The 15,400-nt window shown below is 45.3% G+C and overlaps 1 protein-coding gene across 1 annotated transcript; it reads left to right on the forward strand.

Moving 5' to 3' along the window:
- The first annotated feature begins 1,543 nt into the window (after positions 1-1,543).
- On the forward strand, positions 1,544-13,420 carry C7H3orf49 (chromosome 7 C3orf49 homolog). The gene is given in 8 exon segments (XM_045023363.1): positions 1,544-1,638; positions 2,488-2,556; positions 6,039-6,157; positions 6,321-6,377; positions 6,472-6,579; positions 9,008-9,138; positions 11,921-12,034; positions 13,226-13,420. Coding segments are annotated over 8 exon segments (888 nt in total).
- Positions 13,421-15,400: the final 1,980 nt, after the last annotated feature.

The following is a 15,400-nucleotide window of genomic DNA, read 5'->3' on the forward strand; positions in this document are numbered from 1 at the left end:
CCATTGTCGTTCCTATTGCACTTCAGTAAAGCTGTTTGTAGCTGTGAAGGGTGTGATCTTGTGCAGATAAACGTAACCCTTTGCTGCTAAACAGTTCCATTGACTTCAAAGGGCCCAGTCGTGAATAAATTAAGGATATAGGTACATTTTGCAGGGTCAGGGCCATTGTATGTAAAGTGTCCTGGAAAAGTCAAATATCACTATAATTCTTAAACCATTCTGCCTTTTATTCACACAAAAAGCCAACAGTATACCAACTTCCAGTCAGAAGAACATGCGTTATGCATTTTCCCTAAAGGAAAGCAGAAAAGCTGGGAAAAACAGAATCAGAATCCAGGACTTGTGTACAATTCAGATTAAATATGTAGCATGTAATGGGCAGGACTGAACTACAATAAAACTATTCATGAATATTAACAATCGTGGATGTGTTAAAAGAAACACCCAGGAACAGCGGGCAAGAATGGAAAAATATTGTTAACCTCGTCTGCCATCTGCTGGCATTGATGTGCCAATGCATGCTTACTCCCAAACCAGAGAACATTGATGGTGATTGTTACGCCAGGGATTTGGCCAGTTACACTGTTTTTGAGTTGTGTGAAATATTCACGTTCAGCTTCTGCTCTGACTGATCTTGTGTTTGTGGCTCGATACATGCTGCATGTGTAGATGCAGAGTAGGTAGCTAAACAAGTAGCTGCTATGTGCCAACGCTCCTTGCTCCCCACATCAGCTATTCTCTTCCCCAGCAAGCCTAATGTCCCATCAATTTTATTTTAAACTTCTCAGGAAGGAGGTGTCCGGCTTGCTGGATGGTGGTAGGGGTATGGGGTTTTTTGGGGGCGGGTGTAGGGCACATACGAGAGACATTGCAATTACTTCCATCGGGGTGTTTAATTTTGTTCTTCTTCTTTTAAAATATTTTTTACTGGAAACAAATCTTCCAGCAGATGCTTGCAAACTTCCTGCCCCAGGAAACCAAATTGCCAGGTTCACAGAGGATTGTTGAAAACCGAGGTCCAGATCCTTAGCTGGTGTAAATCAGCATTATGTAATGTTGCCAGTCTTCGGGATTTTTATCCTGAGTCCTGGGATATTTATGTTCGGCCCCTGAGAAATGGCAATACTGGTTGGCTCATTGGCTTCAGTGGGGCTGCAGCAATAGGATCGGGCCCTCCAGGCCGTGTGAGTCTCAGAAAAGTGGCTTTAGTGAAGGTCACTTTGCAAAGTTATTGAGGCCCCCACAATCCCCTGAGAGGTTCTATTCCCTCCTGGCTACTTCACTTTCAGCTAATTGACTAATGTTGATTCCTAATGTTGGTCTACTAGCAATATCTGCAGACACTGGTGGTCGGGCCCAGCTCTTTCCCTCCAGTGGCACCATGACTGGCTCCTTGGTTCTCTCTCTCTCTGAAACAACCCTATCTCCACCTTCTCTCTCCACACTCTCGAAATCTTGAAGGGAGGTCTGAGGCCCCTCAGCTTTCCCTCCAGAAAGGAGATAATCTATAGCATCCTGAGGCCATCCCTTCCCACCCAACATCATGACTGAAGAAGAGGTCTACGTCCCTTCTTCCCCTTCTGAATGTTTTTCTGTGGAACAAGGTCTGACTCTGTCTCTCCTGGCTGCACCAAACAGGTCAGGGCTTTGTGTACTTCTCAAAATCCAAGGGAGTGTCAGCACCGCCGCTGGGTGGTCTGATTCCCAGTGCAGGTAGAAAGCCTTGCCCAGGTGAAGCTAGAACCACTGCTCAGCCCCCTGGGTCCAAGCTTGGTGGCTAGTCTAAGAGGTCTAGTATGCGTCTATCTACCCAGACTGGAGCTCACACCTCCCAGCTGCTGTGTAGCCATAGGAGTGAAGACTTTCTGGGTATCTTCGCTATTACTTTGGTAAAATCTGTGAAACCCTAGGCTGACTTTCCCTTTGGACGAGCCCCTCTTAAGTCCCAGGATGAGGGGTGGTGGGAGGGGTGTGTCAGGTTCTGTCTACACTTGCAGGTCAGGAGGCACACCCACACTAGTTCTCATTGATCTAGCTGACTAAAAATAGTCATGGGGTCGTGGTAGCATGGACCCTGGTGAGCAATGGCTCAGGCTAGCTGACCTGGGTGTAAATCATCAGGGGGGAAATTGCTGTCTTACTAAAGTGTTGTTTACTTGCTGGGTAAGGAATACACCGCAAAATGTTTAGCTGCTCATCATGGAATTTCCCATAGCTCTGACAAACTTACTTATTATCACCCCTAAGTTACCTCAAGCAGGACATTTCTCGTAACGGTGAACCTAATACATGCCAGTGAACGGAGATGAAATTCCTAAAACGTGGCTAAAAGCAGGTCTGAGACAGAAGCACCCACTTCAAAATCTGCAAATTGATTAGACAGTCTAAAAGTGTCACTGTTAGGATGCTGAGAATCTATACTAGTCAATTAGTTTGCAGTGAACTAACTATGCACCATAGGCAAATGCATTTTTTCAACCCTTTTAGGAGCTACAGAGAAGGGGCACGTGATGACGATAAAGCACTGCAAATCAAAACGAAAAATGGGATTGAAAGGTAAGTAATACTAATGACTTCAATGCAGCTATATATCATGATCTGGTAGAATGCAAGGGGATGGCTATAATACTTTGAAACAGGGCCCAGTATGTTTGATGCATTGGTCTTTAGAGGGAGAAAGTTATACAATTTTCACCTCATGCTTTAAAACAAATGGAAAATCCCCACTGAGTTAAGGCATTGAGAATGCATACAAGGTAACTGGAGAAAATCTCAGCTCATACAAAATTGCAGCTGTTATCTGGAATACTTTAATTCAAACAACACAGATTTCTTTGCTCCCTGCCTGAATGGGTTTTAGACTTCATAATAAACTTACATATTGAGTTGGGATTAGATATTTTTGTCTCCACATCATAAGCATAAAGACTCGGAGGATCAAAATATGTTTTATTATTTTTGGCACAGCTTATAAGGTATAACAAAAAATATTCAATGCAATAGACAAAGGTAGTGGAGATGTTGTGATTACTCATAAGAACATAAGAATGGCTGTACTGGGGCAGACCAAAGGTTCATCTAGCTCAGTGTCCTGTCTTCCGACAGTGGCCAGTGCCAGGTTCCCCAGAGGGAATGAACAGAACAGGGAATCATCAAGTGATCCACATGTAACCAGGGGCGGCTCCAGGCACCAGCACGCCAAGCGCGTGCCTGGGGCGGCAAGCCACGGGGGGTGCTCTGCCGGTCACTGCGAGGGCGGCAGGCAGGATCCCTTCGGCGGCTTGCCTGTGGAGGGTCCGCTGGTCCCGCGGCTTTGGCGGATCTCCCACAGGCGTGCCGCTGAATCCACGGGACCAGGGACCTCCCGCAGGCAAGCCGCCGAAGGCAGCCTGCCTGCCGTGCTTGGGGCGGCAAAATACCTAGAGCCGCCCCTGCATGTAACAACCAATAGTTCACCACTCATTAAACACTGTATGTATTTACTGTCCTATTGCAGTCAAAACAGGTTTTTTGTGGCATGTTTACTTTTTTATTTGTATTGTGGTAGCACTTAAACTTGGCCATGGATGGGAACCCCATTGTTCTAGGCCCTGTACAGACATGGAATAAAAAGATGGTCCCTGCCACAGGAAGCTTACAACCTAAGGAGAAGACAGGAGACAACCATCGGCTACAACAAACAGATGGGATGGGTGGGGGGAAGACAATGAGACGATCCTGGCCAGCATCAGAAGCTGCGGTCTCGGCGCACGCCAGCTGCCAGACCACTACTAAGATATTTGTAGCCACTGTGGCAGAGGTGAGGTTTAAGCGAATACCAGGACTATTCTAAATTCACAGAGAAGCAACTTGGCTACAAAAGAGTTCATGCTGACTGTGTGCTTCAGTGGAGTTCAGCTAAACTCCCAACATTACTTTTTTCTTTTTTTTTAAACAAAAATTATCCATCTTCTAAACCCCCTAAACATTAAAATGTCTGGTAAACAGTTAAAAGACCTAGCCAGTTCCCACTGCATTTAAACCTTGTCCCTCCCATCTGACTAGCACCAACTCTCCAACCTTCACTCTGCCCCTTGCTTTTTTTTTTTTTTTTGGAAATGTAACCAAACATCACAATGACTAAGAGTTTTGTGGCCCAGGCTATTGGATAATGAAAAGGGGTGGGGGAAGCAACACGATACTGCATTCTGCCATGGTGAGATGAACGTACCTCTGGGTAGAGCCTTGAGGAAATACTTCTGAATGTGCAGCCAGATCAAGCGTTTGCTTCAACCTGGTTCAAACCCAGCAAGAAACACATTGGTTAAGGTTGAGTCAGCAGGAAAGGAAACAGTTTGTACGCCCCCCAAAAAGCTTTCCTTTATAGACAAGGTCTAAGTTAAGGAGTGAATTTAAACGGCTATATACCAGTGTAAACCCCCATTTGGACATTCTTAGTCTGGTAGAAGAGTGATTTTTTTGGTTTAGCTCAAACGTCTTGCCAAATGGGATAAACTGAACCAGCCAAAAAGCCACTCTTATACAGATATAAGCCCCTTTTATGCCAGTATAACTTTCCCATGTAGACAAGGGCCTTAAGGACTCTCCAGTAAAATTAATCTGAATTAACTAAAGGTGTGAATTTAAAGTGGATCAGTGACCCTGTGTGGATACTTATTCAGAATTGAAGTGGCCTTAATTCAGTTAAAACCAAATTAAGGCAACTTTAATTCTATCTAGAAGTGCTCACACAGGGGTTTAGTGCAGTTAATTCGGATTTCCTGAGTGTCCTCCTGTAGACATGGCCTTATTAATCTTTTTTTTAGTAGTTTCCTAGTTCTTGCTTCCTGACTACAGAACAGAACATAAAATAACTGGTGTGGGCAAGTACACCGCTACCTCGATATAACGCCACCTGATATAATGCGAATTCGGATATAACACGATAAAGCAGTGCTCCGGGGGGGCAGGGCTCAGGGGCAGCTCCAGGCCCCAGCACGCCAAGCGCGTGCTTGGGGCGGCAAGCCGCGGGGGGCGCTCTGCCGGTCGCTGGGAGGGCGGCAGGCAGGGCTCCGGTGGACCCTCCGCAGGCACACCTGCAGGAGGTCCACCAAAGCCGAGGGAGGACCGGCGGACCCTCTGCAGGCACGCCTGCGGGAGGTCCACCGGAGCCGTGGGATGGGTGACTGGCAGAGCGCCCCCCCGTGGCATGCCGCCGTGCTTGGGGCGGCGAAATGTCTAGAGCCACCCCTGGCAGGGCTGCGCACTCCGGTGGATCAAAGCAAGTTCAATATAACACGGTTTCACCTATAATGAGGTAAGATTTTTTGGCTCCCAAGGACAGCGTTATATCGAGGTAGAATCACCTCTTCCTCAGTGTTCTGCTATCTCCTAGTGAGCCCGGTTCCTGCTTTCCTTAGTGCAGGGGTTTACAAACCACTTCATATATAGTTATAACTTCCCCAGTACAGCTCTGATTCAGCAAAGCACTTAAATTCCATTGAAGTTACCGCTTAAGTACATGCTTAAGTGCTTCCCCAACTCCCACACCCAAAGTACTAAAAGGTAATTATTCTCCTTGGCAGAAGATCAACCAAAAAAAAGAGAAATGTCGGCATTTCCGACCAACTCTCAAAACATTGCTTCACTTTAAAACTCCTTTTCCGTGTTCACCATATTTCACAGAAGAAAAAAATGATGCTGGATTGAAATACAACGTGCTGGGTTTCTGGGATATTGGCATTTGTGGGGATGTCAGAGGTGAACATTTATTTTCTTCCCACCTTTTAGTAATTTGAAACTTCTCTATGGTCATTACATTTTCAATAGGCCATAACAGGAGAAAATGGACAAAAGCCCATTGAAGTTAAGTGGCTGTCCTGGTAATTTCATAGGGGCCAGCGTGTCACCCATTAATGGATTTTGTAGATGCTCGGCTATTGTAAGGGTTAGGCCCAATGTTAGACATAGGACTTTAAAAAACCCCTTTGTGTCAGACGCAAGGTATTTGAATTCTATATTTACTGCATGTAATTACTAGTCATTTTTCTTTGTCTCAGGTGGCATAGAGCTGTGTCTGCTAACGTACTGAAATGAAATCTCCTGATACCCAAAGAAGATGACTCCTCCAGTGGAAGTGACTCAGGTTGTCTTGAAATCTGTGAAAGTGAGAAAAATGGTTTTATGATGCATATGAAGACAACAATGGGGAAAAATGCTTCTGTCCTATTGAAGAACACATTAAAAAACTCAAGCTACATGATGACAGCCCTGTAAATCTAACTAGCTACAGAGCAGGTGGCTTTTCTGGAGCACATGGACGTCTTCCAAAAATAATTAAGGAGTTGCCATCTCCCAGAGGATTTCCAAAAATGAAAACACGGAAGCTTTCAAGAGAGGTAATTTAACATTGAATGAGGGTTCAGTCCTGCATTCGCTGTGCCTCATTTCCACCTTCTCATTAACCTCAGTGATGGATTTTCTTCTCTGTAGCAGAACCAGGTCTTCTGAGTGTGTCCAAGAAATACAGGACTGGGTTCATGAGAGCTAACATGGCTCTGAAACAAATACTGACCTTTAAGAAGCCCCAGAAATCTTCAGGTTTGTTAACAACTGTACTAAAAATATAGTAGAAGTTCTGAGTTTAAGGTTTACATGTGCACACTTTCGATCCAAGGTTTAGTGCTGTTTCTCTGGAAAATGGTGCAGGGTTTTCAGAGGGTGCTACCCTATGCTCTGGATGTCCCTAAGCCTCTGACTGCCAGCTGCTGGGAATGGATGACAGGGATTGGGACATTAGATGATCACCCTGTTCTGTTCACTCCCTCTGAAGTGTCTGGCACTAGCCACTGCTGAACAGGCTACTGGGCTAGACTAACCATACTAGGTCAGACCAATGGTTCTTCTTATGTACACTTCCGCATTGGTGCAAGATCTTGCAGGCTTCCGTCAGATATGCTGTTTGATACTGCATGGCAACTTCATTGAATAAAGTGTAGTTGCTGACTAATAGCACCCTTTCATTTCATGAAATCAACAGCGCTGGTCTATAATTCAACCTTTGTTTCTAGAGGTGATTCTGTCAAATAAGCTTGCCTTTGGAAGGTGGTGGTGTGCAGGTTTCCTTTGAGGATGGATGAGGACTGATAGGTCAGAGATGGAGTGCTCGCTTTGTGGAAAGTGTTTGCCCAGGGGTGATATGGTGGGTTTTTTTTTGTCTTTTATCACTTGTCTGTGTGAGTTCATTCAAGAGGTAGTGCTTGTCTGGTATCACCCCCATAGTTGTTGGGGCATTTAGGGCACTAGATGAGGTACACCACAAGTTGTTGTGATAGGCGACCCTCCATGCGCAAAGTGGTCTTGGTTCTCTCGATGGGCGGATGAGTGGGGCGTTTCCCCCGTGGCTGCCCCGTTCCAGCTCATTTTGGACTTCCGCCTTCACCTTAGGGCCCAGGGCCTGGCACCCTTGTCTGTCAAGATGCACTTGGCAGCCATATTGGCCTTCCACCCGCCAGTGCAGGGCCACATGGTATTCTCCCATGCTGTGTCTGGCTAATTCCTTAAGGGATTGGATCATCTCTTCCCGTACGTCAGGCCCCCAGTCCCACAGTGGGACCTGAACCTGGTGCTGGCCTGCCTAACGGGCCCCGCCCCAGTTTGAGCTGCTAGCTACATGCTCCTGGTCGCACCTCTCATGGAAGGTAGCCTTCCTGGTGGCAATCACATCAGCTAGACGGATCTCGGAACTCAGGGCCCTGACCTCCGAACCCCAGTACACGGTGTTCCATAAGGATAAGGTCCAGCTCCGCCCACATCCTTCCTTCCTTCCTCCCGAAGGTGGTCTCCGCCTACCACATGGGTCAGGACGTTTTCCTGCCGGTCCTCTGCCCCAAGCCCCATGCATCCAATGAGGAGTGCCGCCTCCACACACTAGATGTGTGACAGGCTCTGGCTTTCTACCTGGAGCGGACAAAACCATTCAGAAAATCCTCACAGCTGTTCATGAAGGGTCGGCTGATCTCCATTCTCCACTCCTCGACTCTCCAACAGGATCACATCGTGTAGCCGTACCTGTTATGACCTGGCGGGAATCCCCGCGCCGTCAATTGTGAGGGCACACTTGACTAGGGTGCAGGCTTCATGGCTGCCTTTTTGGCCCATGTCCCCATCCAGGACATTTGTAGGGCTGCTACATGGTCTTCAGTTCACACGTTCACCTCGCATTATGCGATCATCTCCCAAACCAGGGAGGACGCTGGGTTCGGCAGGGCTGTGCTCCCGAGAAATTGTGAACTCCAACCCACCTCCAGCAGATATAGCTTGGAATCATCTATTGTGGAATACACATGAGCAATCACTTGAAGAAGATAAGTGAGTGATCTTTTCCGTAACTGGTGTTCTTCAAGATGTGCTGCTCATGTCTATTCCACATCCCGCCCTCCTTCCCCGCTGCCGGAGTTGTCTGGCAAGAAGGAACTGAGGGTGGAGGGAGCGCAGCAGCTCCCCTTACACCGCGCCAGGCAGGCGCCACTCCAGGGGTTGCGGGGGGCGCTCCCCCTCATGGGTACTGCTAAGGGAAAAGCTTCCGGCACCGGTGCACGTGGCGAGCACGCACACCTACTGTGGAATACACATGAGCAATCACTCAAACATATGTGACACACCCTTTGAAAATAACACACAGAGTCGGTTTCTATCAAGAAGCTCCTGATGTTAGCACTGGGACGTGAGCGAGTTTGGCTACTGGAACTAGAGCAGGAAATAAAGGGAGAAGGTCTGTCACCAGAGCTGTCCCTGGAAGGGATTAGTAAGGAATGAAAGGTTTCACTGAGCCTGTCCAGTATTAGTACTGCCAGCCTCCAGGTGTTCGGTGTGTGTGTCACAGCACAGGAAGAACTGAAAGGAGGGAAGAGGAGAATATAAAGAACACAAATTATTTTATGTCATCTGAGCTTCCAGCTGTCCGTCTCTAGCTGAGAAACCACACTGTGATGTTTCTAAACTCTCTCCATCTCCTTTTCTTTCAAAGCAACCATCCAGCTGGAGGTGAAAGTCATGGAGGAACAAGCAGAAAGGATAACTGGGGAAAACATGGTTGTGAGAGCAAGACAAACCAGGAGACACTTGTCGGTAACATCTCTGACAGCTGAACTCCAAAAGGTAGAATTTTGACGATGGTCAGACAACTAACATAAATGTCTTTTATTAAATTGTGTATGCAGGTCCCACTGGAGTCAATGGGAGATTTGCCTGATTGGAGGCTCAGACCCAGAATATTTTCCTAATTCAATTCCCGCCCCTGTAGACTCTGCTTCCCAGCTCCCATCTGGGAAGACCCTGTCTGTGCTGCTTAGCCACCCATGAAATCCTTCTTCATGTCTTGAGCAGCAAGGGGAGTTCTGGCAGCAAGCAGTCAGCCAGCAGCGGCGGGAGGCTGAGAGCAGCCTGCTGCAGTGGGGTGGAGGCAGCCTCACAGAGCACTAGGGCAGTGGTTCTCAAACTTTTGCTTTGGTGTGACCCCTTTCACAGAGCAAGCCTCCAGCCTCCCTTATAAATTAAAACCACTCTTTTTACATTGAGCACTATTATAAATGCTAGAGGCGAAGCGAGGTTTGGGGTGGAGGCTGACAGCTCGTGACCCGCCACGTAATAACCTCGCCACCCCCTGAGGGCTTACGACCCCCAGTTTGAGAACCCCTGGACTAGGGGCAGGGGAGCAGGGATTCTGAATGCCCCTGGCTGGGCTGGAGCAGGTCACGAACGGAGCCAAATAACTTTGTCAGAAAAGGCTCTCTTCAAAATCCACATTTTTCACAAAAAACACTTCCAAAATCTTCCATTTTTTTCTTTAAAAAAAAAAAAAAAAGACCGTGGAGGTGGGCGGGAATGGGAAAATCAAACATGGAAAAACTTCAGAAATGAAACACTTTTGACAAAAATGCTTACAAATAAATAAATTTAAACATGGTTCCTTTGGGAAACCTACAGAGAGAGGTGTGAAATGTTCCAGGAAAAACTGCTTTCGTGACAAGCTCTAGCTGTGCGGCATGAGTGGAGACCAGTGCCACCTGCTGGTTACCCCTAATGATAGGCCCACACTTGCATAGCATTGATCTTCCCTGGGTTGCCATTTATGAGGGCTGGCCAGAAAACAAACATTCCATTTAAACTCTCTGTGGCCAGATGAATATTTACTTATACAAAGTGGAATAGCTCCAAAAGGGGACATTGTGTGAGCGAGAGGGTAGCGAGGGCCCTGGGAGACGAATAGACTAGGGGCTTGTTGCGATACTTGGGCCTACAAGCTTACCCTAATTGTGAGCTCAACAGTAAGAAGTGAGTGAAAGTTCATAAAATGTCACAATAACTGATAACAACAAATACTGATGGGGAAAATAAGCAAATGCAAGAGAGATCGAATTAGTCCAAAGAAAAAGGCCTACTGATGTAACTCGAGGATTATATTTAAAACCATGCTTGGTAAACAAGAAAAGTGTGGAATCAGAAATCAGCTAACCAAAATTGGTGTGTTGGAAACTGGGCCAAAATATTGACGAGATGGGCTATTCCCATCACCCCCCTTTTGGGGTCCTCAGAAAGAGACTGGGTGGGGGGGAAGTTGGCTCCTGACTGAAAGACAAAAGAAGGGGAAAGGAGCAAGCTTCACCATCCTGGCTGCCATCCCCATCATCTCCTGGGCTCCTGGACCTTCCTTGTCCTAATCCTGAGAGATGCCCTCACCACAATGGACCAGAGAGAGAGACCCAGATCTTCACCAGCATAGACTAAATTCCAGCCACCACCTGAAATATGAGACTTAATCTCTTTCCCTGCCTGCTTTGGTGTATCCTTTTCCCTTCCCCACCTTACTTCATTTCTTTCCAATCTCTCTCCTTTTGCCTTCTGTTTAATAAGATTCTGGCTTAGTCACCTAAGACTGCATATTTTGCAACACTGCTGCGAGCCTGTGACCAGAAGGAAGCAGCTAAAAGCAATGCCTTCAACAGCCCATCGCTGGTACCAGTTTGCCAGGTCTCAGAGTGGCTGGTAAGAGCATGTGCTGTGCCGGTGTTTTTCCAACAGTGAGGGGGAAAGTGAGAGCCAACACCAGAGACCCAAGTTCCATTTTCTATCTTTGCTGTTCTTTTCTTTCCCTTTTGAGTGTTTGTCTGGTTTTTTTTTCTAGAAAACAGGATTGGACTTTAACAGCACCAGATCCAGCCCATCTCAACTAACTTCCTCTCTCTTCTCCAAAAAGGAGTTACTACCATCTAAGACGGCCAAACAAAGTGAGTAGATGGGAAATGGTGTAAGGAGCTTTTAACTCCTGCTCGAATAGTCAAATGGGATGCTCTCATAGCACACTACCATGGCATCCCAATTAATGTACCTAGCTGCATAGACCATAGACTGCACGGGTCTTAGTTGGAGGATAAGGGGTGTGTTTAGCCCCCAGGCAACATCATATGTACGTGCCATGTTATGAACAGTAACTGAACATATGTCTCAATTACTTCATTGGAGAGGAGTAGTAAACAACACCCAGAAGTGCTTTGCAGTAGGCTGGTTTGAGAAATCCCACCACACATGCAAGGTGCCATGGAGGCAAAGCAGCTGCTAGTATCCCATCTCCTTGTGCCAGCTGCTTCAAGGTTGTAGCATGATTTATCCCTAAATTACAAATAAGAGTTTCAGCAGTGGCAGGTCAAGGTAAACCAAGAACAAATGCTTGAAAATAGGAAGATGAGAGAGGAATAAGAACACATTTTTCTATTGGCGACTTGCTTTCTCTCAATGCTGCATATTCATATATTTTTATATATTGGATATTTCCTAGTTTATAAGAAATACAACTTATCAATCCCATAAAACAAAAAGAATTCTTTTCTACCTCCCAAAGCCACACTAGCTAGCCTTGTCTGAATACATTCTTTGTTTTCAGGTTCCTTATTTGTCAAAAAAGAGGGGAAACTTTCTAGGCCTCAAAAAGAAGAAAAAGAATGAGTGGAAGCTGCAGTATCATTCAGGTGTGACGGCTGGAAAGCTTCAAACACAGGTATCTGTAATAAAAATAATTAGTAATCTCTCTAGTGCTATGCCACGTATCTTAAGCCTATGTTTTTGCAATTTTCTTAGATGGAGCTTCAAGTTACCATAGATTCACAAAGGGGCAGTGATAGTGTCACTTGGCACTGGTGTCACCATGACCGCTTATTCTGTCAGTGCACGAAGTTACATCACATGCTTGTTCTTCTTTCTAAGTTAAAAATTCTGCCCATGTTCCCTATCTATGCCTAACATTCAAATTGCACCCCAGACAGTTTGCAGTAGAATACAACTTATTTTTTAATTTAAAAACAAACCCCCCCCTAGTGTAGGAAATATCAGCTTTATCCCTTCTAAAAACCATTGTGGTGTTGTCTCCTCTGTTTTGTATTCAATGTCCATGTGACGGTGGAACTAGGACGTAGTATCATGGCAACACACAGTCTCAGAGAGAGAAGCACAAAAAGCAGGCTAGAATGGTAGGAATAATCTCAATTTTAAAAAATGTAGCATAGCGTGTAGCTGGGATCCCAAGTGCATTTTATATTTGTACATGTGGAAGCCACTCAGGTAAGCAACATCACAATGGATAAGTTTCCAGAACAAGGGCAGAGAGTCTCTCATCTGTGCTTAAACAGTTCACAGAAGGAGGAATTCAATCAGAAGAATAAGTGGGGGTCTCAACTACATATTCTCAGGATAGTCATGGCAGACTGGAACTGGAATGTGTTGCTAAAAAACGGATGCCACCGAAGTAGGTTTAGGGTTTGTCTACACGATGTGGTAATTTGCACTGGAGTGTAAATTCTAGTGCACACTAATGTATTGTGTACTAACTGGCCTGTGTGGACACTGCTGTCGCACACTAAAAGTTCTCTAGTTTACTTTAACGTACTACTATTTGAAACGGCAATAAATGTAGAAATCAGTTGGTTATCTTAACTGTGACACTAACTCTCCCTAACTAAATCTAGTTATAACATGGTGGCTCTTTATCCCAACCAACCTTTGGCAGATGACTTAAATAGGGACTCTTGATTTTCTTGGAAGGTAACTATTTCAACGTTGCATCACCATAAATTGAATTAGAAAATGTAACTTTACTTACACCTCTACTCAAACCACTTATCTTCTGTCCAGCATCCAGGAATTTGCTGTTCAATCTGTACACTAGATTGTTTCATTTTGTGTTCCACACCAGGTGGATGATCTCTTAGAAAAAGTAACTGAAAAGTCCATAGATTTACTGGCCTAGAAACATGCAGAACTCCAGCAGTGTGAGTTTCTGGGAGAGGAGATACTTCAATCATCTAAGCATTTTCAATTGGCTTCCAAAAGAACCATGAGGATGTATAAACTAAAACATATGCATTTCCCATGCACATGCTGTTGCTAAGACCCTTTTTAAATAGTAAAAGCAGTTAAAATTCAACATACTAGGGTAGTGATCTATATTTATAGATAGGGCCTTTAGTCTACAAAAGATCCCAACTTGCTTTACAAACTACGGATGAGCCTTGCCAATTTTCAATCTCCATAATTTGTGTATTGAAGACAGGGGTCTTCCACTGACTTCTTAGCAATGATTGTACTGCAGTGAAGTTTATTACTAAGCATTGTTGCTCTTTCACAATACGCTACAGAGTACTTACTAATTCATATACTATTAGGAAACAATAACTGAACTATACTAGTCAGAACAAATTATTCTTTGTTAGTGTCTCTTTAAAAAAAATTAAATCGGACTTGGTTTTGTTCTTTAATTTGCAAAATTCAGTAACTAACAATAGGTAACCCAGTCAATATTTCAAGTAAAGTTCTACTGTGTACGTTTTACATTAGCAACTTCTAAAAAGCAGCTGGATACAGAATGTTACATGGTAATTAATATTATGTAATGGTTTTGGACAGGAATTGAATATTTTATCTTACAAGCTACAGAAGAAAACTAAATGAGCAGAATGTCGTTACAAAAGTTGGAATTTGGCCATGACACCACTGTTAACACTTTTACTCTTGCAAAAAGTGCCATGACCCCTTCAGCTATCACACAAGATCAAGACAGCGTGTAGAATAGTACCCTCAAATGCTATACTGGGATGTTAGCTCTGTACTAACCCAGGAGGAAGAGTCAGATTCAGTAATGCCACATTTGATAAGGTTCTCCTAGAATACTTACTGATAAATTTAATTTCTGCAAGGAGAGAATGAATGGAAACACTTGTAATTGACTGACTTCCATGTCAGCTAATATATTGGATTTTATATTATATTGCAACTAACTAACTAAGGTCATGTATGTTATAGATTTATTTATTTATTTTTTTAAGATCAGTAAACTTTCAATTACTATTGATATAGTTAAAGCTGGACAGACTCTGAATGCAAATTGTATTAGATCCTCTTCATCCTTAACTGTGGTAATCAAATGATATTAAGTGTTACTTAGCGCATAAGCACTGTGGGTTTTGGTTGTCTCTATGTTGTGGGAGCATAGCACCATGGGGCCTGGATACCTGGCTCCTCGGCACTACTACAATACAGTAACTCCTCACTTAACACTATAGTTATGTTCCTGAAAAATGCAACTTTAAGTGAAACAATGTTAAACAAATCCGATTGTCCCATAAGATTAATGTAAATGCGGGGGGTTAGGTTCCAAGGAGATTTTTGGGGGCAGACAAAAGGCATTATACTGTATACTGTACAGTACTGTACTGTGGTTGGGAAGTGCCCCTGGCTTACCCCCCACAGGCACAGCCCGCTGCAGGCAAGGACACTAGAAAGCAGCTTTGCAGCAGCAGCGGCAGCTTCCCCGGAGAACAAGCTCAGATTTTGCCGGGAATGTTCCAAGTCCACCTCTTCCTGTCCCCACGCCACTCCAGGCCCACCTCTTCCCACCCCAACTCCACCTCCTCCCCAGAGCACGCCACATCCCTCCCCGCTAGTCCAAGAGGCCACCAAACAGCCGTTTGGCGGCGCTTAGGACTTTCTGGGAGGGAGGGGGAGGAATGGAGATGCAGCGCTTCCTCACTCCTGCCCCTCCCTCCCAGAAAGTCCTAAGCATGAAGTGCTGGGAGGGAGGGGCAGGAGCAGGGAAGCCCCACATCTCCACTCTTCCCCCTCCCTCCCAGAAAATCCTAAGCGCTGCTAAACAGCTGTTTAGCGGTGCAGGGAGAGGGAGGAGGCGGAGAAGCGGAACTTGTGGAATGCTCCCTTGTACAGTCGCTGCTCTTCCACAGAATCTTACAAGCAGGCAGCCAACCAACGTTATAAAGGAGCAGTGCACAACTTTAAAGGAGCATGTTCCCTAACTGAGCAGGGACGTAACACTGAAACAATGTTAAGTGGGACAACGTTAAATGAGGAGTTACTG

The sequence above is a fragment of the Mauremys mutica genome, chromosome 7 (genome assembly GCF_020497125.1).
Source record: "Mauremys mutica isolate MM-2020 ecotype Southern chromosome 7, ASM2049712v1, whole genome shotgun sequence".
Classification (NCBI taxonomy): domain Eukaryota; kingdom Metazoa; phylum Chordata; order Testudines; family Geoemydidae; genus Mauremys; species Mauremys mutica.